Below are 24852 nucleotides of genomic sequence, written 5' to 3'. Positions count from 1 at the left end.
ATTATAATGGCACTGCCCATATACATGTCACTGCCATTATTGCGCCACCGGCACGTATTAGGGTGAGGGAGCATGTACATGGTGTGCACTCCCTAACCCTAATACCAGTGCTAGTATGCTGCTTGTTGGCAGCCTGTACTGCACCATTGTGTAATGTATCCTACTGATAATGTATCCTACTAATACATTGCAGGTGGGCTCTAAAGTAGTGCATAATCTACCAAAATATCTATTTTCTAACCCCTTTGGAAATATATTGGGTCAGCCTCCACACATTCTGCAGTTCTCATTGTTTTTCTTTTACAGTGGGCCCTTGGTACTGGCTAGGGTTTGGTTCCAGGACCTCCCTGAGGATATCACAGTCTGTGGATGCTCAAATTCCATTATATACAATGGGTAGTAAAATCATTTTCCTTATAAATGGCAAGATCAAAGTTTGCTTTTTTGGAATTTTCTTTTGGAGCGGGATATTTTCAAGCCATCGATGGTTGAATTCATGGATGCAGAATTCATGGATAGCAAGGGCCAACTATATTCAAAAATACCTTTTTGTATATGGATGTGTTTCAGCTTGTGTAGCCTGAGAATGTGTGGACAAGGAGGGGTGAGAGGCACCATATGTGTGTTGGATCCTTGCCCTTCCTGGCTTATAATTGGGTTGCAACCTCCAGTCCTGGATGGGGTCACACTCTCCTCCAGCGACTGTGTTCGCAGTCTGGGGGTGCTCATTGACTCGTCGCTCCTGATGACAAATCAGGTAAATGCGACGGTCAGGAGTGCCTGTTATCAGCTTCGGCTGATACGCCAGCTGCGCCTTTTCTGGAAGTAAGGGATCTCGAGACGGTTTGCACGCGCTGGTAACCTCACGCCTTGACTTCTGTAATGCACTCTACATGGGGCTACCCCTGTGCTTGACTCGGAAATTACAGCTGGTTCAAAACATGGCAGCCAGGCTTGTCTCAGGAACATCTAGAGGGACCACATTACTCCGGTTTTGAGGTCCCTCCACTGGCTGCCTATCAGCTTCCGGGCCCAGTACAAGGTGTTGGTTATCACCTTTAAAGCCCTAAATGGCTTGGGTCCAAGCTATCTCAGGGACCGCCTCCTCCCGTACAATCCTCCCCGCGCTCTCGGTCCTCTGGGAAGAACTTATTGCAGCCTTTAAAATCTAGGCTTGCGGCGACCTCCCAGGGGCGTTCTCTGCTGTTGCCCCCAACTCTGGAAACGACCTGCCAATGAGATCCGTCAGATAACATCATTAGACCGCTTTAAAAAAGCGGTCAAGACGGATCTCTTCCGGCAGGCCTTTCCAGACTAACCATCCCAGCCCAGGTTCCCTGATTCCCTCATTCCTCCCGTGGCCCCATCTCAGTGATGGTCGAGGATCAACAGAGGGATATCAGGGTTTTAATTGCTGTTTTTATGCTTGATGTTGTGTTTTTAATATGTTATACTGTTATATTGTCTTAAGGGGGGGAGGGATAAAGTGTTTTTATTGTTATATTTTATATTTTACTGTTGTCAACCGCCTGGATTGGTTTGCCATAGGGCGGTATATAAATAATAATAATAATTAATAATAATAATAATAATAACTAATAATAATTAATAATAATACTTTATTATTAAAGTTCAAGAAAGGGACTGGACAAATAATAAAGGGAGTGGTAAATAACTCATAACATGCATAGACTATGGAGCTCCCTTCCACAAATTGCTGGGTTGGATAGGTCTATTCTTATTCTGCCAGCAAGAAAAGACCTTTAGACAGGCTTTTGGTCCTGTTGCTGTGGAATTTGAACAGCAAAAGGGACTGACTTGCTAGGAACTTGGATCAGCAGTTTTTCCTCTTTCTCTTCAGAATGTGTGTGTGTTGTCCTCTTTCTCATTTGTTATGTGTTAAATACTTTCCAACTGTTTTTAATTTACTACTATTTTGAACATAAGACTGTAGTTTATTTAACTGGTTTTTAAAAATATTATTATGTATTGCAGCTGTACTTTTAAAAATGTATATTGTGAGCCACAATGAGTCCCCGATGCAGAATACAAATATAATTCATATCCTATAAACATTGCCACTGAGCATGCTGACTAGGGTTGATGAGACTTATAGTCCACTGCATCTGAAGGACACAAGTTTCAAGACCAGGGCTGCATCTGCACTGCAGAAATAATCCAGTTTAACACCACTTTAACTGCCGTGGCTCAATGCTATGTAATTATGGGAACTGGAGTTTTGTGAGACATTTAACCTTCTGTGTCAGAGAGCTCTGGTGTCAGAACAAATTACAGTTCCCAAAAATTCCATCACAGTGAGCCATAACAGTTAAAGTGGTGTCAACCTGGATTATTTCTGCAGTGCAGATCAGCCCAGGTAAGGATTCAAAGGAACATAACTCGCTTTCAATTCAATGTGAGTTCTGCCCATGTTGTGGTAATAAATGTTCCCCGTGTGTACAGGAATTACATATGTTGAAGTGGATAGTAAGAACATTTACCATCAGGTAGTATGCATCAGCTATAAGAGCTGTCTTTAGGGATCTATTTGGTAGATTCAGTAATTTTATATCTGCTGTTAACAAGGAGCAGTTACATGTCAGAGAGCAAATTTTCTTCTTGAAAGAAGCAGAAGTTGCCCAGCAGCTCTTCTATTGAGATGAAGCCTTTCGTCTTCCCACAAGTACTAAGTAGCAGAAATGTAGGAGAGGGCATAATTTTTGGAGATGCAGTTTATGTTCATTATACTAAAATTTATATTGTTGTTTCTAATAAAATGATTTATTTTTAAGGGCCAGAAACAGTAGTACTAGCAAATGTACTAGCAATTTTAAATTGCTGTTTAGAATTACTAGCTACTTAAAATGTATTTAGATTTTGACTTTCAGATCTAAGAATCTCGCAGGACCATTAAAGCATTTTGTAACTATAGAATTGTACTAAAAATGGAAAGTGGGGGCTAAAAAAAACCACCAACAAAAACAGTATCCAAATAATCCACAAATGTATAGTTTATTAAAAACAAAATGCCAGGAAAACATTCATAGGTTGAAGCCTGTTATTGTAGGACAGATGATTCTCTTCTTCAGCTCTTCATGTCACGAGGAAGGTTTGTTTTTAAGACCCAGTTCAGGAATCTCTTAAGGCTCTTTCATTAGTGTTGTAAGACTTACATTTTTCTTTGCCTTTGGCTCAGCAGAGGTTTAAAATGTATTCCAGTGGAAATTGTATATTAGCTGAATTTCAAATACTCTGGGGGTAAATTATACCAGTGATCTAGAAGCAAACATTTATTTTGTTTTGGATTTATTTTATTTTATTTTTGGAACAGGAAGTTTTTCATGGCTATTTGGTAATGCACACTGATTTCATATATTTGCAAATAAGGTCATGAACAATACATCTGGAATTACGAAATAAATATTCAAAGTAAGATTACCTTTGGGGAACTCTATTTGCATATCCTTCCCTTGTAGATTTTTTAAAGCTTCTCTTGTCACTGTTTTTACAGCTATCCCTGGATGAGAGATTTGCCCAGCAGTTTCCTTTTTAATTTGCACTCAGTCCTTCCTTGTTCTAGGTTAGCTGTTTCTTCTGCTGGGAAATAAACTGACTAAAACAAAAACTAATAGAAGAATATTTGCTAGAGAAGCATTTTTCTCGTGAGGAAGGGGAAGGATGTAGACTATCCCAATGTCATGCTGAGACTGAGGCATTAATGTGAAATGTAGTATCTCTGCCAGACCTTGAGACACTTTGATGAAATCAGGAAGCGGTACTGAACAACTCACAGCGAAGATATTTATTTACAGGTGATCTATTTACAGACACAGGAACAAAGACAGTTCTAGGATGGAAGTACAATACTTCCTTCCTCATCATCAGTAGCTCAACAGCAACAGAGCTATACAGAACTCTCTGGTATATTCACTGTACACACAGCAACTGCACTGACTCTCTTCACAACTCTTTCTCTCAACAACTCCACAACTTTGACCCAAACTACTCAATGGCCCATATATGTTCACAGTTAGGTGGGACTTATATACCCTTGTCTGATGCAACCTTAGTGCATGATTGCTCATACATCAGTTGTACAATACCTAATAATGCTTAGTCATACACACAGGGGTATTCCAATACACAATCAAGTGTCTGGCCTCCTCAAGGACATTTGTCTCTAGATGTCCTGGCCTTGTCACACAAACCACACACACTTCATGACAGTACAGTTTTGTAGATCTAATTTCACCTTATAACATGGTGACACCCATTGCTGTGACACCACATGTATATCCTGGGAAAGCAGTTGGTAGAGACATATACTGGATGTTCTCTTTTTGCAACACTTGGTGTATCTCAAAGCTCCTCCAGACAGAATTTTTGCCTCTGAGGTTTTCCACTGGCCTTTGTGAGATTTGGGAATACTCTGACTCATGCTCCACACGCCACTTATTGTAAAAACAAGAAAGTTTATTGTAAGAACATAACAGAAAGTACCCTAGAACACTTTTTTTGTCAGGAATGGAAAGATACATTAACATATGGTTTAAACCCTCAGAAAGCAAACCCACCGCCTCAAGCAGTGGAGAAAATTAATTGGATCACACTTTCCCGGGCAGTGAGAGATCTCCTCCCCAATGATGTAATGTCATTCAGTCCAGGATCTTTGGCCAACTCTCAAAACAATTAAGTTCCCACACGGTGTTATCTCCACACTGCACCTGTGACCTTGAAACCTAAACCCTTAAGCTACAACTAGACTAATTAATAATAAATCTTAACAGAACTATAAACTCCAACACCCCCCACCCCATATATATACATAGCAGCAACATATATATAATAGCAGCATATTAAAATATAGTGAACATGTTAACATAACAGTCTATTAGCAACACGCACTTTAGGACTCAGATCCCCCTCCCAGCACAGAGACAGTCTCTGGCTGGCAGGGTAACTCCCTTACATTCCAACCTAACAGGCAAGCACAGAGTCTAACAGTTAACCTACCTCTTTGTAGTACATTCTGTTAACCCATTATACACTCAATATACCATGAACCCACTATTACCTCAATCCATTAATATTTATCCTTACCCTTAACCTATAACCCTCATGACAGAACCCCCCAAATGAATAAATGAATGAAGGGGAGTTCTGACAGCCTTTGCTCCTTCATTACCAATTACATTTCTTTCTTTCTATTCATTTTTTTTACAGGTATAGTGCTTTACAGTTAAAGCACTTTAACACTATGACTATAATTTTTTCTTTAAAAAATCTAAATGTGTGAGACAGGGAACATGGATACTGGTGGAAGAATGGTGGGGTGGGTTGGTTTGAGTATCTTACAGGAGATGGTAGAAGGATGGAGGAAAACCATACCCACACCATGGTTTAACCATACTCAACTGGGGAAAAAAGTGGTTGAAAAGAATTGCAGATGGCAGATTGTAGAATAGCACTAGGTTCTGTTACATGCAGCAACAAACCATGGCCAAAACCCTTGTCTATTTAGAGCATTACTGGATATGGGGATGGAAATAACAATTACAAGACCTGAATAGAATTATTGGGCAGTGTTGAGGATGCCTCAAATAGGGGATAATATAGTATTCTTCTCCACATCCTTACCTGAAGGATTTTCTGCTATCATACAGTATATATATCTCTCCATAACCTGTGATCATTTTCATAAGTCCTCCTCCAGGTATTCCCACCAAAAGAAAGGTGAGATGGGTGTAGGGTCCCCTTCAGTGGTAGTGTCTAGTTAAAGGATGCCCTACTCAGAGGGTCTTGTCTAGTGCTTTTGTTATAGTCTTATGATGCCAGGTAAAGACTATTTCATTTTCTATTACTTAGTTCTTTGGTTTGTAAAAACTGTGTCTAGACCATTGTACTGCCACTAGTTTTAGTTTGATCATATGCTGTTGCTGCTTTAAAGTGGCTTAGGTTTGTGTTACCTTTCATGTTCCCTATATTTGATGATTTCAAAGTTTGTTTTCTGAACCTCCCAGAGATGTGGTATAGCAATATAATAAATAAATAATGTCTAGTAGAGAAATGTTCTTCTTCTAAAGATTTATGAATTTAATCATGCCAGCCTAGGTTTCTGCCATATTTACAATGAGTCCCTGACATATTAGCTTCATCTCAGGTCTGGCCTTTGGTAAACCACAAGCATCAGCAAGGCCTTATTTATCTTCTTCTGAAACACCAAAAGTAGTACAGGAGACTGACAGGCTGCTTTTAAAGATAAAGCTTACAATGGCAGAGCCATTTGTATTCCTGTGTAACTGTAATGTACCTGTCATTTTCTAGGCAACAGCACTTTGCATTTCCTGGTCTTTGTGACAGGCTGTACATCAGTGGGGAAAATCCTTGATGCTGAAGTTTACAGGATCACAGCAATAGAATTCTGTCCTCTCCAGGAAGAAACTAAAGAAGAGGATCGTGTTTCTGCCCTGAAGAAAATTTTGAGTTCTGGGGTGTTCTTCTTCTCTTGGCCAAATGCAGGATCAAACTTTGATCTCACTGTCCGAGCCCAGAAGCAGGGTGACAGCAACTATCAAACTGGAAACTCCTTCTTCTGGTTAGTACTAAACACTATATCTTCATTTCAGAAGGATAGCATCCTCCACTCCAAATCCTTGGGGATTTCTGCTACATGCACTAGTATCATGCAGGATTAGTATCTTTCTATGTCTAAGTTAGGAATGGAGAACATGTGACCCTCCTAATTTTCTTTGCATTTCCTATCAACCCTCATCACTGTTTATAGCAGTTGCAGTGGAACAAAATCTGAAGGGCCACAAGTTGCCCACACCAGCAAGAAACACAATTGCGGAAAGCTGCATTTCTTTCATAACTGGAGAGACTGCTTCTGGAGAATAGGCAGTGTCATATTTCTAAAAGCATATGGCAGCTATCTTCTCTGAACGCAGAGTAACTTCTATAAATTTGGGCTGCTGATTCATGCAACAATATCAGGGCTACAGGTGCTGATTCAGACATATCTCTAGTGTGTAAATTATGTTCCAGGGTCTGCTCTGGATGGAAGGACACCTTCTTTCTACAGAAGGTTTCTGATCCAGTAGAAGAGTTTTGCTGCCAGAACTAGAGTGGAAGCAATTTTATTTTCCATTCTCCCCATAGTCTTCTGTGCTATGAGAACATGAGAATGTGCTCCCAGTGTAGGAGAGGCACTGCTCTAATGGCACCAGGAAGGGGAACTGGAGAGTTTAGAGAAATAGACAAATCAGCAAAGATCCCTCCACTACCTTAAGCTGACAAAAGTCTTCAGAGGTGAACTTTGCCCACCAGATGCTCCAGCTGGCAGGAAAGATGAGGGATCCGACACATTTAATTTCAGGCTCACATGCAGTCTATCTTAATGAATGGAAACCAGTGTGAAACCAGTCCTGAAGTTTGCTCCATTTCCCCATGCCCTGAATGTTTAAAACTTGAGATGCAAATCAGTGTTTGCAACTTAATTTAAACAAATCCTAAATAGGGGACACCATGGCTCAGAGGTTACAATGCTGACTCTGGGATCACAAGATCAGCAGTTTGAGGCCCAAGTGCTGTGTGATGGAGTGAACTCCTGTCACTAGTCCCAGCTTCTGCCAACCTAGCAGTTCAAACGCATGTAAAAGGGCAAGTAGATAAATAGGTTCCACTTCATTAGGAAGGTAACAGCATTCTGTGCAGTACTGCTGGCCACATGATCATGGCGTCATTTTTGACAATGCTGGCTCCCTCGGCATAGTAACAGACATGTTACTGTACAGTCAGACACGACTTGAGAATCATGCCAAAAGGTAAACCTCCTTTAAACATCTGTACTCTAGGTGATGAACAGAATGTATAAGTACCATTTTTTTTTAAAAAAATTAAGGCCCAAAACACATGGGCCAAAAGGTGTGACTTCCTGCCACTTCGGGGGCATGGTGTGCAGATGACACACCCCCGGATTGGCCAGCAGCCACTCCAAAGCCACCTAATGTGACCCATAGCCATCCAGAAAAGGAGCAGCGAAAAGCTGCTTCTTGCTGGTGGCCCTTTGAGGACCATGGCAGCAGCCAGCTTCAGGACCATGGCATCCAATTGCCATGTTCCTGGGACAATTGGGGATCAAGTGAAGCTGAAGTGGCTAGAGGCTGCTCCAAACTGTCAGTGTGCTTCACCCTTTAGAAATTTTAATATTCCTTCCTTAAAGTATTTTAAATAATAAATGGGAACTTTACATAATGTATGTTGTGATAATGATACTTAGCAGAGATATGTACCCAAAGCAGCTGCATCTGTACGTGAGACTCCTCTTGGGCTGACTGGAGGTAAATAGCATAGTTGAGTGGGGGGGGGGCAGTGGGAATTGGGCTAAGACAATGTTGCAGACTTATGTTAATGTTAAACCTATATAAATAATTTAATTGATAAATGCCTTGGCGCCAGGCTGTTTTGTTTTTATTTTATTTTTCTGCTCTACCTACAATGTGGTTTATGTATGTAAGTGTTTTCAATTTGCTGAAGCTATTCAGATTCTTTATTATATTTTCCCTCTAACACATAGTCCTAAAGTGAAATTGGATAATAATTGCACTGTGTATTCCAGCAGCCATTAATTGCAAAGTCTGTATGTACCCAATGGAGTTACTTCTCTACCTGAAATTCCTCTTTGATTCTCCAGGTTTCACCTACAGTGTGCCTTGACAAGTTGCTGGTGGGCAAAAAGAAGAGGTTACTGTTGTGTTAATGGCCTGCTTATGAAACTTCCCAGCATTTCACTGGCCACTCTGAAAAAAAAGGATGCTAGACAAGAGCAACCTTTGGCGTGGTGTAGCCATCCCTAACCCACTGCTCTCAGGATGTGGCCTAATTCCAATTGCTAATCACAGCTAAAATTAACATATTAAATCAATAGGAACATGGCAAATCAACATTTAACATGTATACTCAAGTATAAGCTGAGAAATTTATGACCCTAAAATCCTGGGTTGACTTATATATAGGTCAATACACTAATATTGCTTAGAAAGGTCCTGAAACAAGTTTCACCTGATGCCCCATTCTTCCCCACTCATCATGCTTCGAGGCAAGTGTATGTGTGTGTGTGTGTGTGTGTGTGTGTGTGTGTGAAAGAATTTCAAAATCTGATTTTAAAACCTTCTCTTCCCGTCAAAAAAAAACACCCATTTTAGCTCTACTTCTTTCCCTCCCCAAAGAAACACTCCATTTAGCTCCACTTCTTTCCCTTCCCAATCCGATTTGAAAGCCTTCCCATCAAAGAAACACCCCATTTAACTCCACTTCCTTTGCTCCCCAATCCGATGTTACAAATTTCCTCCAGCACCTGGGAAGTGGTGTTAGGTGGTCAGGAGAAGTCCAGAGAAGGAGGGACAGGAGTGATGTTTTCCCCTTTCCATTCTTTGTTATAGCCCCCTAAGTTTTACCCTCAATGTATCCACAAGTCATATCAAAATCCATGATTTTTACCCTGAAACATTCCCTTGACTTATACACGAGGTCAACTTGTACACGAGTATATATGGTATGTAAGTTCCATTGATTCAGTGAGACTACTCTAGTTGTAACTAGTAAGTTGATCTAGGCCCATATCTCCCATTATGGGAGTTGTAGTCCAACTGGAGAGCTACAGGGTGGGTAAGACTGGCCTTGAACCACAAGGGCTCTTCTCAGGTTTTTACTTCTGACATGTTTTGAAGATATTCAGTGGAAGTAATTTTTCTAGATTCTGTGTTCTTAAGTTCATTTGGCACAGTGCTGCTGAAATTCAGCCCCACTTATTTGAACTGGAGAGACTTTTACACAAGGTTATCAATGGGATTTTTAGAAAATACAGTACTTCATATTGGTCCGCATAAAGATGGATAGTGATAGCAACAGAAAATACATGCATAAGAAATATGTCAATCTTATATAAAACTGCTAAAAATTAACAGCAGTTGAATTTCAATTAAAATACATTTTCATAATGCCATATATAACACATTAAACTCCATCATATTGAAAATCATAAATTTACCCATTATCTTGCTGGTTGTAGTTTTCGTTCATTGGTGCTGGGAAATCAGCAATGCTGCTAAATATTTCACAATAATCTCTGAAGATCAAGCTATACATAAACCACTTGCTCAGTGTAATCTAATTGGAGCTCAATAAACCTGTGGCTTTAAAGTGGGTTGTATAACACACTGTCAAGTACCCGGCAGGCCAAAATATCTGATGGTCTGAATTTGGTTTGGTGAATCACAGTATTGTAAATAATGTTTTTGTTACATCAGTCAGTGAGGAACAATGTGTTTAATTCTCAGATTTTATTGCAAAAGAGGATTTCATGAGTAAAATTAACAGAACAGAATAAATGTTCAGGTCACAGCCTACATCATGCAATCATGCTATAAAATGGTGTTTTTTATGCAAGTTCTTCCTTAAAAGAATCATGCCCAAAGTTTGTTTTTTCCCTCTATTATTGGCACCCTGGCAGACTTGATTTATTCAAGAACCAAGCATGGCTGGAAAGTCTAGGTACAGAGGCATAGCATCATATTTGGGGTACTTGAAGGTTAATATATAAAATTTATAGTGAGTGTGTACCATTGAATCTTGCAGGAACCAGCTCCTGCACGTCCCTTTCAAACACTACCAGGTGAATTGCTCTGATTGGCTGCTAAAAGTCATTTGCGGAGTGGTGGACATTCGCACTCTTTATGCTTCTCATAAGCAGGCAAAAGCCTGTCTCATCTCCCGGATCAGCTGTGAACGAGCTAGTGCCCGGTTTCTCATACGAGGAGTCAATGACGATGGACATGTTTCTAACTTTGTTGAGACGGAACAGGTAAGAGCCTCAGATGGATCTGATGTCTGTAAATAATTAAATTGCATTCGTCTAAATTAGAGCAGAGAGTGGTGAAGTAGTGGAGTACCTTTTAGAACAGCAAGTAACATGAGAGAAGCTTAGCAAATGCTTTTCAAAAGTAATGTCTGACAGCCCACGACATTCAGTCACTGCATTTTTTGCCTGTTACATATTTCTATAGTATAATACACCCACTCCATTGCCTCTGCTTAAGTTCTGTTGGCTTGCATATTTTCCCCACTTGGGTTTTGATTTACAGTTGAGAAATTATGCATACTTCAAAGAGTATTGTTTTAAATCAATTAAAAACAATAATTCTGAACTGGAAAGAAGAGGAACATACTAAATTTCTATGTTTTTGTTCAGCTTTCCTCTGGGATTGTAGGCTGCAGCAAATTCCTATTGGAACTTCCTTTCAGAAATGTCAGTACCTCATGCATAGCTTAGGACAGATAAAGGGAGATGTGAGATGATTTCTGAATTTCCACCTGTAACACTAGGACCTGCAGGAGGCAAACCCTATCCCTCAGCTTTTGTAGTATACTTGAGAACCATTATATTTCACAGATTTCCCCCTAAATAAATGTTTCAAGTGTCATAGTTTTAATTTTAAAATATTATTCTTTGTGTTTGTGTGTATATGAGTGTGTGTGCATTCATGGTCATAATATCCTCGAGCTATACTTTCTTTTGTTTTACAGTAGGAATAAAGTATAGATTCCCATCGTAAAACATGTAGCATTTATCATTATGATAAAAGATGACAAGGATGGTGGTTCATCTCACCTTTCCTATGTCTGGGTTACCTATGTTCTTGAGCAATAATAGCACAGAAGAAGGCAAAACTGGAAGCCCAACTAAATTCACACCCTTGACCATTCTGGGTAGTATGTATTCATGCCCCTCTCTTTAAATGCACCTCATTACTTGGCAATGCTGTTCTCCTTTGTAGCACTCTGATGATCAAGGAAATTTGTTGCACCATCTGTTTCTTTCAGCTAATGATTTCTACCTACTTGGCTCCATGTTTGGCAGATGGATGGGCCCAGTTAAGAGATGATAGTAGATTGTATCTTAGCTTTGCCTCCATGAGCTGAAGCAAGGTTTCTCTCCTTCCTCCACTCTCATCCCCTCCCCTCCTCTCATCTGGTGTGACCACAAAGCATAGACTGGAAGTATCCACATGTGATCCTTCCTTACTTCAACAAACCAAAGTTTAAGCTAGCCATAGTTCTCTGTAGTTTAGACGTAACAAGAAACTCCCATATTGGGAGAAAAGCAAAATATAAACTGAATACATATATACTTACACAGCGTGACCAGATGTCATAATGCGGAGGAATACAAGGCACTGTAGAATGTAAGACAATCAAGAAAAATGTAGGATGTAACAAAATGAGCACTAAAAACACTGATATAAATATAAATTAATGCTTCTTAGTCTTGCTCAAAATGGAGGACATTTTGGAATTCCTCTTGAACAGAAAGTTAAAATGGAGGACATGTCCTGGAAAAAGAGGAAGTCTGGCACCATGTTGTTGTTGTTGTTGTTGTTGTTGTATGCCTTCAAGTCGTTTCTGACTTTTGGCGGCCCTATCATGGCAAGATTCATTCAGAGGAGGGTTGCCATTTCTATCCTCTGAGGCTGAGAAAGTGTGACTTCCCATGGTCACCCAGTTGGTTTCTGTGGCCAAGCAGGGATTCAAACACTGGTTTTCAGACTGTCCTAGTGCAACACTCAAGCCACTACACCACACTGTGCTTACATAAAAATCAGGAAGCAAATGTTCTGGTTTTCTTGTGCCATTGCCAGGGAGACTGGGGCCTTGGTAGCTTGAAGGAATCCATTGCTGTTGTTGCTACTTCTAGCACGTGAGATCCTGAGTCATCCTTCGCACATTTTGTAAGTTTCTGGAGGTCTTTGCTCTAGCCTCTTACCACTTGAGGAGGGAGTGAGGGCCAGGGAATCTCAGTCAGGCTTACTTCTAAATAGAAACATTTGGTTTGTAGTGTGTAAAGCAGAGATAATGCAGAGGGGCATGCACAAATAAGATAGAGATAAGGTGGTGTTTAAAATACATAAATACACATATTGCAAATTAACAGTTTAATAAGATATTCCAGTTGTGCATATGCACATATACAAATATAAGTATAAACATAAATATTTCCTGGAAATGTGCACATGTGCATATACAGGGGATTTAAAAAAAATTCCAGGAGCTGCAACTCATTCTGCTCCATGCTGCTGAGATGATATTGGATTTAATGCCAATGGGAGATCATCATGCATACTGCTGATATGCCCTCCCACTCCAATTGTACACTTGCATGTGACTCATAAGACCAGTTCAGAGTCAGACTGAAAACATTAGGGTGCTTGCCAGGGGGTGCTCTGGATCAAAAATAAACTAAATCAGTTCAATAGAGGCTCAGAACATGCTCAGAACAGGCCCCTGTTGTTAGTCTGCATAGCACTAAATTTACACTTTAGCGTTGCATTTTAAAGGCACTAGGGTTTGTTTATGGGAGAACAAGGCAAGTAATTGTTTGTAGGCAAGTATGATTTCTTTAATGACACAACCAAGGATAATTTTCTATGTAGTAACTGAATCAGGAAATATGTCAACCTCCTTCTTAAACAATATACTATACAGATGTCTCATTATGTTTTATGCATCCAGAATATTTTGTTAAGCATTAATTAAACACGTAATATTTTAACATTTGGATGCTTTGAGGTTCTGGTTCCAGTTGCACAGCAACAGATAGGCAGTTGCAGAAACTAGCTCTGGCTAGTTTTATATAGCATTGTTCACTGTTCTTTCCCCAAGGCACGTTCAAATAGATTTTGTTTCTGCTCTTTCCATTGGAGTGTTGTTATATAAGTACCTTTTGTGAGATTTATCTGTATATTGATACAAAATCTATATGTAGTGACGGCACTGTTGTAGGCCACCTTCCCACAAAAATAAGTGTGGTTTGGTGAATTTTTTTCTAAGTAGTTTCTGTAATTAACCTAATGAAACATCTATTGTCCTTTTCCATTTTCCTCTGTAAGACAATGGCTGGATGAATATAGTGTGGCAGCATCATTTTCAGTGGTCTTAAATTTCCCCAGCCAGTGTCTCAAGGAGGAGAATCTGAAAAATTAATAAACCTTTCCTTAGCTTCCTTAGAGATGCTGTTTGTAATAGTTTCACCATGCTGCAAATATTTATTAGGACCGAGGCTTATCAAGGTGTCATTCCTTTATGACTAGAAGTTATTTCAGCATGGAGGGTATTATTTGTGTATTAGCTTAACCAGATTGCCAGTTGCATGTATGTTTGATAGAACTGTGGCCTATTAAATCCTTTGAACAGACAGTGCAAGAAAGCATCAGAAAAAGAGTTGGCAGTCCAGGGGAGAGTCTGCTTTATCTAAATGAAGGCCTGCACACAGAATTGGATGAAAATGCAAGCAAGCATCAGAAAAAGAGTTGGCAGTATCCAAGAGATACATTCCTTTGTGACAAGTTTTTATTACTTTTCTTTTGGGCTTGTGGGAAGAGGAGTTAACCATAGTTCTGAATTTCTTTCCCCTCAAAACGACAAATTGACAATGTATTCACAACTGCTCCTTGATGGCACAGAAATTCCTCATAGAAGAAGAAAGCTTCCTCATAGAAGAAGAAACATATCATTAAATTCAAGCAGTTTATTTTATTGTTTGGAGAAAGGAAAGAAGCACAGGGAATATACCCAACATATGGTTTGCAATTTGTATGTAGTTTACAGGGCTTTTAAAAATCTTTTATCAGCAAATCTGGATAACATTGAGGAAGGGGGGTTCAGCATTTTTTCTCTTTTTAAAACTGTGTAGGTAGCTATTGTGTACACAGAAACATCTGTAACTCCAGATGTAGTGAATTTGAGTAATTCGAGAATTAATTAACGTTGGCCCCATGGCTTGGGGGGATATTTTAACACACACACACACACACACACACACACACACACACACACCTTGGAGCAGAATAGTGACATCTGCCAAATTATAAGTGTTAAGTTTGTTTCCTTTGAATGAGAGTGAGAAGAACTGAAACAAAGGCACTGGGATGATCAGAGAGAATTAGATTCACAGTGGCATCGCTTAGCAGCCCAATTATCTTCTTTCCAAACATCATTTTTCAGCATATTAGGATAGACTGCAGCAATTAACTGGGCAAGCAGTGGTGAGCAAGAACAATGAAATACAGAGCTTATAACTCCATGATAAAAAAGATGACATCTGCTCCTGATGAATTAGCTGACATTTGAAGATGACTGTGGAGCAATGTATCCCTAATAGGATCAATTTATTCTTGTATTTACACTCACCAGGTAGTTGTCTAAAATTAGGAGAGATTTATAACTTCAAAAACAAAGCAGGGAGGAGAGGCAGTACATCATAATTGTACCACTTTTATTTTGTACACTTGAGTAGGAATGGAGCTCTGTTCTTGTTTCTTAGAATTTCTTCTTTATAATATGGAATATAGAATTCACTTTAGAAGGAGTAAAAGATACTGGTGGGGGGATGAGTTTGGATCACTTGTCACAAGAGTAACAGAACATAAATTTTGGAGGGATCAAGGATTTTGAATCTGAAGTATCTGGGGAATGAATTACAACTGGGTACCAGAACATTTGATGGAGGTAAGGACACATAATGAGACATGGCTAAGTCTCCCCGATTAGCCTAATCAGGACTGTATGGACATAGCTCTGGGTATCTGTGGGGCAACCAGGAGCGAAAAAGAAGAGAAGGCTGTTGTATTCCTCCTGATAGTTTGATGTGAGCAGTTTGCCTTGCAGGGTTGGAAAAATCCATCACTTGCTGAAGTTCCCTCTTGTACACATCTGGAAAAAGCACTGCAAGGACTGCTGTACCTTACTGGAGATCTGCAGCAATTATTTTTCCAGTGCTTTACGCTCAGGCTGGAAGGCAGCAAGAAGCAAATATTCATGTGATAGAAATAGCTGGGTATCTAGCTAGCCATCTTTTCTCCCCAGTTTTATTAAATGAGGAGCAGATCTAGTGCCGAAGTAAGAATACGAAATAGGTCTGCAGAAACAGAAGGATAGTGCTTGAGCAGGGAAAAGCTGTTAATAATCACCACCTTAACTTTCTCACTCTTTCTCAAACATATATACACAGCACTTACAGTGATGGCACTTATTTGGGGATATGACTGTGGAACAGCTCCTGAAAAAGCCGGATTAAGGCCACGGCAACTGCATGGCATGGCCCCAATCTGCATTTTTGCTGGTGCAAAAACAAGCAGCAAATTGCCGCTCCTTTTTGTGCTGACAAAAAGCCAGCTTTTCCCAACCCGCTGCAGCTTTATGGCAGTCCTACAGCATGCAGCGTCTAACTGCCACTCTGCCAGAGCTCTGGGAAGCCGCCCATGTGTGGGTAACTGGGCAGTATTAAGCCAGCTTCTGGGTGGCATCAGAGTGTGTTGCATCAAAACACCATGCTCTGAAGCTTCCCAGATGGTGGTGCAAAGGGGTGGTCTGTTTCTCCCTTAGTTTCAAAGGTTAGTCTATAAGATCTCTACATACTGATTCTACAGACTAACATGGCTATATCTTTAAATTCAGTTGCTGTAGGCTATATTTCAGAGGAAGAAACTTGCAAAACCACCTCAGTACTCCTTAAGTCGGCAGGAACATACTCTTTCTCTCTCTCTCTCTCTTTCTCCATACACACACACACACAATCCACAAATTCTGCATCGGGTTCAACCATCATTAGAAAATACTGTATTCACACACAAAAATATTTCAAAAAGGAGACCTTGATTTTGCGATTTTATATGAGGCACCATTTCACTATACCATTATAAACAGTGGGACTTCAGCATCTATGGATTTTGGTATCCTGGTATCCTTTAGTCCTCAAACTAAACCTCAGAAGATACCAAGGGTCCACTATATCTAGTGTATTTACACAACTAGATACAGAGCCTTGGGAAATAGAGTTTAGAGGGCCCCATAACTCCAGGCCTAACAACACCCCAGTTCAATTGGGAACATTCAAAAGTTGGGGGTGGGAATCTCTCCTCCTTTCTTAGTTGTCTGCTGGATAATCAGCAATGAAGTAATAACTTGGCTGCTTGTAATTCAGTGGAAAAATGTTTCCACTTGGTTCACAGTGACATGCTGGCTCTGCTCTTTCATGAATAAATAGCACCCCAGGATTCTGGATGCTGGTGAAGTTCCCCTGACCCCTTAATGCTGCATTAGTTCTGACATTATTCCCTGGTTTAAGGAGAGAAAGAAACAATTAGCTTTATCTCCAGGCACCTCTTTTATGCATAAATAGTATTCCTTTGTCTCCCACTGAGTTAGCCTCCTGGCATTTCAGCTTCGCTGTGACTCATTTTCTTCTTTTTCTGGTGACTGTAGTGACTCACTCACTGCTCAGGCAAAGAAAACAAAACAAGCCAATTTCAAGTCTCTTTGCTTTCTTAACTGAAGCCAAGAGTTGGCCTGTTTACTTATTTGGTATTTTTTTTTTGTTTACTTGACAGATAAAGGCAGCAGGGATAGGCAATGCAGAAACAAAATCCCAAGAATTGAATTAAGCTGAGGGAGGGCTAAGGGGAGTTTGGCCCGTATTATATATCACAGGTGGAAAGGGGCCAGGATTTCACTACTAATTATAGACCAATACACTTAGAAGTGTATTTGCCTTAAATTTTGTAAGTTTGGGGCTATACAGACCACCCCTTATAGAGCCAGATCAGGGCCCTGACAACCGCATGCCTCAGCCCCAATCTCGCCTTTCCATGGTGCAAAAGGAGTCACAAAAAGCGGCTCCTTTCTGAGCTGTGGAAAGGGCACCATAGTCACTGATGCTGCAGCTTTTTTGCACTCCTTTGGCATTGTGTCATGTAGATGCTTCACCAGAGGACCACCGTGCCGCCGCCTGCTGTGTGGACACCACGCCCCAACTCTCCCCCCAGCCTGGCTTTTATGGCTGGTCTGTACGTTCTGAAATAAATGAATTTTAACTTGTTTCCTATATGATTTCAGAAAAGAGGGAATTGCAGTCAGTAAAGTTCCTATTTCATAGTCTGCAGGGATCTAAAAATCATCATCATCAGAAGATCCATCATTTATAGACTCAGTACTGCCTAATTACCCTAAAGGCACCAAATCCTGTCTGATCTTGGAAGCTAAGCAGGGTCAGCCCTGGTTAGTGCTTAGATGGGAGACCACTAATGAATACCAGATACTGTAGCTTATATTTGAGAGCAAGGAACTGACAAAACCACCTCTGAGTATTCCTTGCCTGAGAAAATCCTGTAAGATGTATGGGGTCACTATAAGTCAACACACATATTCACACAAGCAGAAAGAGTCAGGTTGAATGGTGAGCTCATCTTAGGCACCATTCACAGTATGGAAATAACCTGATATGAAACCAGGTTATTTCTGTGATGTTCACACTGACCCTGAATGCACCTGGTGCCGTTTGTGGGGGGTGGGGAGAACAGAGAATCCCACTTAAATTTACAGCGCTTTATAAATAAAGGTTAATAATAATAATAACTTAACCTTGTATATCCAACACTTGGTCCCTTACCACATCTTTTGTAAAGGTCCAGAGCGATCTGGATATTCAGTAGCGTGAGTACGTTACCAAATCGATCTGGATCGCGTGAGATCATTTCCAGAAATGCAGGTTCCTCCATTTTGAATTGATCCGGTGTGTGTCTGAATGTTGACCAGGGTTTAAATGCCACAGAAAGATTTAAACTGAAGTGGGAACATTGATCCGGTATTGTGCCACCTTGGAGATGCGGATCTCCTTGGCAAAAAAAAAAAAAAAGTAACCCCTTGGTCTACATCACACAAATCATCAAGACAGCTGTTTAGACCTGTCCACTATAAAGCTAGGGCACCTTTGTTTGTATCCTCCCCTTTTTGGTCAATCCTGGGTATTTCATTTCTAATGTATTATTTGCCTTTCTTGTAAATTTAAACATAACTTTCAACTAAGCTGAACTGATGTCTAGGCTTGCATTTTGAGCAGTAAAGTGAGGTATGTGGTTGAGAAATTGTTTAAAATGTACATTGATCTAAAGATATTTTCATTTCTGCAGACAATCTATTTGGACAAGGACGTTTCATCCTTCGTTCAAATTAGAGGTTCCGTTCCATTATTTTGGGAGCAGCCTGGACTGCAGGTAAATAACATAAAGTCAGGAAGAGGTCTAGTGCTCTGCTTGCAGTTTCTATTAGTGGTGGCTATGCCCTGGTGGGCTGAGATGTGAAAGATACGTGCTTTAAACAAATAAAATAAAGAAATGCCAACATTTCAGACCATAATATTGTAAGATGGTGAATTGTTGGTTTTGTCTTCATCTGTTGCTTTCTCATGAAAGCAGAACCCTTCCATTCTGATTGTTAGCCATTGCTGCAAGTGGGTGGTATGTGCACACACCTGCCTGAAGTACTTCAGAGCCAAAATTTAATGTGAGGCCCTTAGTAATGTTGGGATTTTCAGTTGTTCTTATCTGTACATACTTCTAAGCATTTCCCCACCCTGCTACTCAGAGTAAAATTTTGGGACATGTGGCCACTTTTATTTGCACGAATTCTTTCATCAGTACAATGAGAGTTCCAAACCTGGGATTTTAAAAAATGAATTGTTTAAATGAATCAGAATGGGCTTATCTGTGGAACACAAGGTTTATAGTTTCTAGATTTATAGAAATAAAAGCAATCCTTTAAAATAAATTAATGAAACCTCAAAAGCTATTTTGTTTCTTTGTATATGTTGGGGGACTATTTGTAAGATCCGCTGGTATAATGAAATTTCCCTTCCTGAAAATACAAAAACACAGTGAATCTACTTAAACTGTTTATTTTTTACTGCAGTAATTGAGGCATTATCCTTGGTTTAGGATAGCAATTATAACTATACACGCATACACTGAATTGACAAACTGACGTGATTAAATGAGCTCTTGAATGTGGGATAGGGAACATTCAAGGCTGTAAAAGGAAATGCAATGTTTCCTGCAGCAAATTAGTTCTATCCAGTTTTACCTGTGGAAAATCATTTTGACAATACAATAGATGACTGTGGGCAACGTAAGCCCACAACAACTCACCTACTAAGTGTATTACGAGTATTTTTTTCATTTTTCAGTCAGATTTGATAATAAAATCTCTTTTCTTTGTTAATAGTACCATCTGTAGGTACCAATGTGGTGTTAGTTATAATAGAGGAATATTTTATGTAAATGAAAATGGGAAATATCTAATGATTTAAATTAAAAGCATTGCTTCTTATTATTTTCATTGCTGTCCACTTAGGTTGGGTCCCATCACCTGAAACTTACCAGAGGCCTGGAAGCTAATGCTCCTGCTTTTGACAAGTAAGGTTAATTGCTGTACTGCAGAAAACGCACTAACATCTAATTAATTAATTAATTTGTTTTATTTATATACCGCTATTCCAAAGATCATAGCGGTGAACAGCAAGTAAGCTAATTAGCAAGTAAGCTAATTTGCCCCCAACAGTCTGGGTACTCATTTTAGCGACCTCGGAAGGATGCAAGCCTGAGTCGAGCTTGGGCCCTTTTGCTGGTCTTGAACTCGCAACCTTGTGGTCTTGAGTGAATGGCTGCAGTACAGGCATTTAACCACTGCGCCACCAGGGCTCCTCCTAATGCTGTTGTTGGTATTCCAGAGTATCCTGGAACATCTTTATAGTATGACATCTTTCTTCCAACAGATTCCTCCTCAAAATTCATCCTTTGTGTTTTGCTTTTATGCTTTTTTACTTAACAGTACTTCTTTTTTGCTTAAGATTATGAAGACACAATCTTTAACCATGGTTAAGGAATCAGAGATTTGTATAATCACCATCCCCTCAACTTTCCTTTCTTCTGCATTACTTTTCCTACCAATCATTATGTCTGCCCTTGGTTTTTGAGCAGGGAGAAATAGTCAGAATGAGTGCATGTAAATTGTTAGAAAGAGCTGTTTTCCCAAAGTGGATGTTGTTTATGAGGACTGAAATGTTACTAGGTTTGTTGAAATAATTGTTTTAAAACAAGGTTTTAGGGATATTATTTGTGGTATAGTCCAGTGCCATGATATCCTGAATACCAATAGTAATTGGGATGATTAGGCTTCCAAGATAATGGCCTGTTCACAGCTTTTAAAATATAAGAGAGATGAATGTTGTATTTGAAAAAGGTAATTTTATTGAAATGTCATTTTCTTGTCCATGTTTCCCATCTGTTTGAATGCCAATTTAGAATGTTTATACATGTGGAATTAATTCCTGCAAGATATAGTGCTAGCTGCTAGCTTGAATGATGTCAAAAAAATTAGATAAATGGTAAAGTTTGAGGCCATCAGTTGCTATTATTCAAGGTGGCTAGGGATCACCTTCACTGTGAAAAGTAGTATGCTTCTGTGTATTAGTTGCTGGAGAACACAAGACAGAGTGGTCATGTGCACTTATGTTCTTGCTAGCAGGCTTCCTGCAGGCCATTGGTTGGCCACTGTGTGAACACAGTATTGAACTAGATAGTCCCCCAGTCTTGTTTTCTTTGTGTTGGGGTCTTCAAATAGACTGGGAAATTCACCAGCTCCACTGACTAGCAGCTCCTCATTTGACTTGGTGAAGAAGGTGCTGGGTTTGATATTCATCTCACAGAATGTTTGTTCTAGGGGAGGGAGGACCACAGTATTCATGCCAAGGCTTCTGAGCCCAGAGCTGCATTATATCTATCATGACAACTATGGGATTGTCTTGACATGTTAGTAGTTCAACACATGTAACAGGACTCTGACTGGGTTTAGTTTTCTCAGATGGGTAAGAGGCTGATATCTAAAAGTAGAATTTAATATCTAACTCCTTCTCATGGTCAGTATTCTTATGATTTCCCCCAACTCTCTAATAATGAGATGAGTTACTTAACTTCTTAGAAACTAGCGAGCGCAAATGCCACAAGGCCATGTGCAAAAAGTTGTGACTAGCTGTAGAAATAGAGGATAATCCAGCTGGTAGAACAACTTAAAAGTTGTAGAAGGAAATCATGCACTTGGGTTGGTGTTCTGAGAATGATGTAGTGGTTTATAAGGTAATCACTCACCTGTGTTGCATATATTCTAAAAAGAGATATACTTTGTGTCTTATATTTGTCTAAAAACCAAAACATTGTGGCTTTTACAGGCATATGATGCTTCTAAAAGAACAATATGGTAAGCAAGTGATTGTTAACCTACTAGGAAGCAAAGGTGGAGAAGATGTCCTCAACAGGGCTTTTAAGGTAAAAACAAAGTGCTATGCCATTTTGCCAACTTTTCTTCCACTCAGTGTCATGCTTGTGACAGATAAAACAACTGTCTTAATATGAAGCTGTGGCCATTTCATCCCAGAAAGGCAATTTTAAAAAAATTATTAGCATTACTATGTTGTTTTCTGTAATTGGGACACTTAAGGTTGTTCATATACAGTAAGTGTTTACTAGTCTACTAAAAATGTAACGGCCCCAGATTTAACCCTTAATGCAATACTTTCAAAAGCAAATGCCAATATTACTCAATCATTTCTCTGAAGTTTACAGTGCCGTGTAAATTTACAGCGCTTTATAAATAAAGGTTAATAATAATAATAATAATAATAATAATAATAATGAAGCTGGTCATGAGTCACCAAAGAAAGGATTCTGTCAGTGAAAGTGGAGAGTGCTGTGTTGTGCCCTAGGTGTTCTAAATATTTTGTTGTTGTTAAATATGCTTATGTATTTCTGACTGTATTTGTCAGGTTAAGAAGAAATTCAGGATCCAATCCTGTACTGGAAGCATAAGGGGCAGCAGGATTCTACAGAAGCCCCATTATGCTAGTGGGAAGTTTGATGGGCTCAAGGGCAGTGCCCCTTGGAATATCTGCTCATTCAGGCATCCTGGACTGTGATCCTGCCTGGGTACACAAATGGGATGCATGAGAGAGCTGGCTGTGCAGAGAGCAAAGGACTATGGGAAGGGAGAAGAAGGGAAGACAAGTACTACTGGAATGCTATTCAGAAGTGCTGGACATGTAATGTCTAGGAAAGAGCCGGACCCAAAGGGCTGTTTGCCCACCCAGGAGATTATGATTGGCTTGTGTGTTCCTGAGTGAGATGGATCATCTTACCCTTACCTTGTACGGTAACTTAGACAATTGTGCCCAATTCAAGACTGATTTACAGTGCTGTGGAACTGATCTGTGGTGTTTACATATCCCAGCAGTGGAAGCACTATGGTGTTGTCATTCATGTTGAGGAGGGAGCTAGCTTGTTTTCTGCTGCTCCAGAGACTAGGACTTGGAGCAATGGATGCAAGCTACAGGAAAAGAGATTCCACCTCAACATTAGGAGGAACTTCCTGACAGTAAGGACTGTAGTGGAGTGAAGTGGAGTGGAGTGGAGTCTCCTTCCTTAGAGGTCTTTAAAGAGAGGTTGGGTGGCCATCTGTCGGGGATGCTTTGATTTAGATTTCCTGCATGGCAGGGGGTTGGACTGGATTCCCTTGTGGTCTCTCCCAACTCTATGATTCTATGTGGGTGTCTCTTGGGGGCTTGACCCTTTTGTGAATTCATTGGTTCCTTCTGTTAGGCAAAGTGAGATGTCTGCATCAGACGATTGAGTGCAAGGAATGGCAAATGCTCCCCATACCAGGAGGATGTCCAAAAACAAGTGCCACTCATGCCCATTGCTGATGGTAATCTTCTGCTTGGTATTTTCCCAAGACAACCGGCCAAGGGTGGATGGATGAGAGCCCAGCATTTGGAACCTGTTTGGCTCTGAAATGTGCAGGTGGCACTGCTCTCCAGAGAGTTTGCTCTCCCTTTGTCCTGTTGTGACAGAGTATGTTCTCTTCCCAACTTCCCATTTGGCAGGAAGTCAGGCTGCTACTGGTGGATGACATGTGGACATAATCACCAGCACAATCCCTGACTGTGGATTTCTAGTTGTCTGTTTTTCCTTTCCACTCCTGAACATGGATTCAGTACACAGTCTGTTGGCTGGCATAGTAATGATGTGTGTCCAGTCATGGTGTAAGTATAGGATTACTCTCTCAATATTGTTGCTTATGATTTTTTCCACCCCTCTCTCAAAATAATTTAAGTTATAAATGATCATTTGCAGTTTCTTTGTGCTATTAACAATTAACACAGCTGCAGAGTTGGGTACAATGCATTTGAACAATGATTCACGTTGAGGCAGTAGCAGTTTAGCGTGATGTCATTCCCAAGTATACTACTATGTGCAGCTGTCTGTAAGTAATCAGTGGAGTGTGGGCCGTTACCAAAGAAACAGATCCAAGGACAGTAATAAACCAGAGAAGCAGGCCTCTTCCCCATTTATAAACAGCCCTTACATAGTCAGTGCTTCAAGTGTCTGTTCTTTTTTTGAATTTATTTTGGAACTGTGCCACCTGAACTTCAAGATAAGCTTGGTAATAATGCTTGTGTAAGTGTACCCTAAAGGCACCAGATCCTATTTGATCTTGGAAGCTAAGCAGGGTTAGCCCTTGGATGAGAGACCACCAATGAATACCAGGTACTGCAGGCTGTATTTCAGAGGAAGGAACTAGCAAAACCACTTCTGAATATTCCTTGCCTAAGAAAACCCTATGTAATTCATGGGGCTGCCATAAGTCAACAGGCAACTTGAAGGCATACACTCAAAGGTGAATAAATCCTTGTTAGGAAGGAGGCTGTAGTAACTTTATTATATAAGACTAGACATTTGCACCAATGTTGTCCTGCAATACAGCATAAATACAGACATATTTTAAAGTACAGTACATTAAACAAGTAAGCACAGTGTTCTGTGATACAATGGAGAATAGAAGTCATCTATTGTATATGGGCATAATATACAGTGCAGTTCCAACAAGATGCAAGATGGCAAACAGGGTAACTGGGGA

General features: G+C 40.0%; 1 protein-coding gene across 1 annotated transcript in view; it reads left to right on the top strand.

Moving 5' to 3' along the window:
• The window catches only part of SYNJ2 (synaptojanin 2), a 96954-nt gene that overhangs the window by 23535 nt on the left and 48567 nt on the right, over positions 1 to 24852 (top strand). Inside the window, 5 exon segments of the mRNA XM_042480414.1 lie at positions 6325 to 6595; positions 10636 to 10861; positions 19020 to 19103; positions 20239 to 20300; positions 22112 to 22208. Of these exon segments, the coding sequence (XP_042336348.1) occupies positions 6325 to 6595; positions 10636 to 10861; positions 19020 to 19103; positions 20239 to 20300; positions 22112 to 22208 (740 nt within the window).

This window comes from Sceloporus undulatus, chromosome 1, assembly GCF_019175285.1.
Source record: "Sceloporus undulatus isolate JIND9_A2432 ecotype Alabama chromosome 1, SceUnd_v1.1, whole genome shotgun sequence".
In the NCBI taxonomy this organism is placed as follows: Eukaryota; Metazoa; Chordata; class Lepidosauria; order Squamata; family Phrynosomatidae; genus Sceloporus; species Sceloporus undulatus.
The sequence above is the reverse complement of the archived record's forward strand: the minus strand, read 5'-3'. Positions and strand labels throughout refer to the sequence as shown.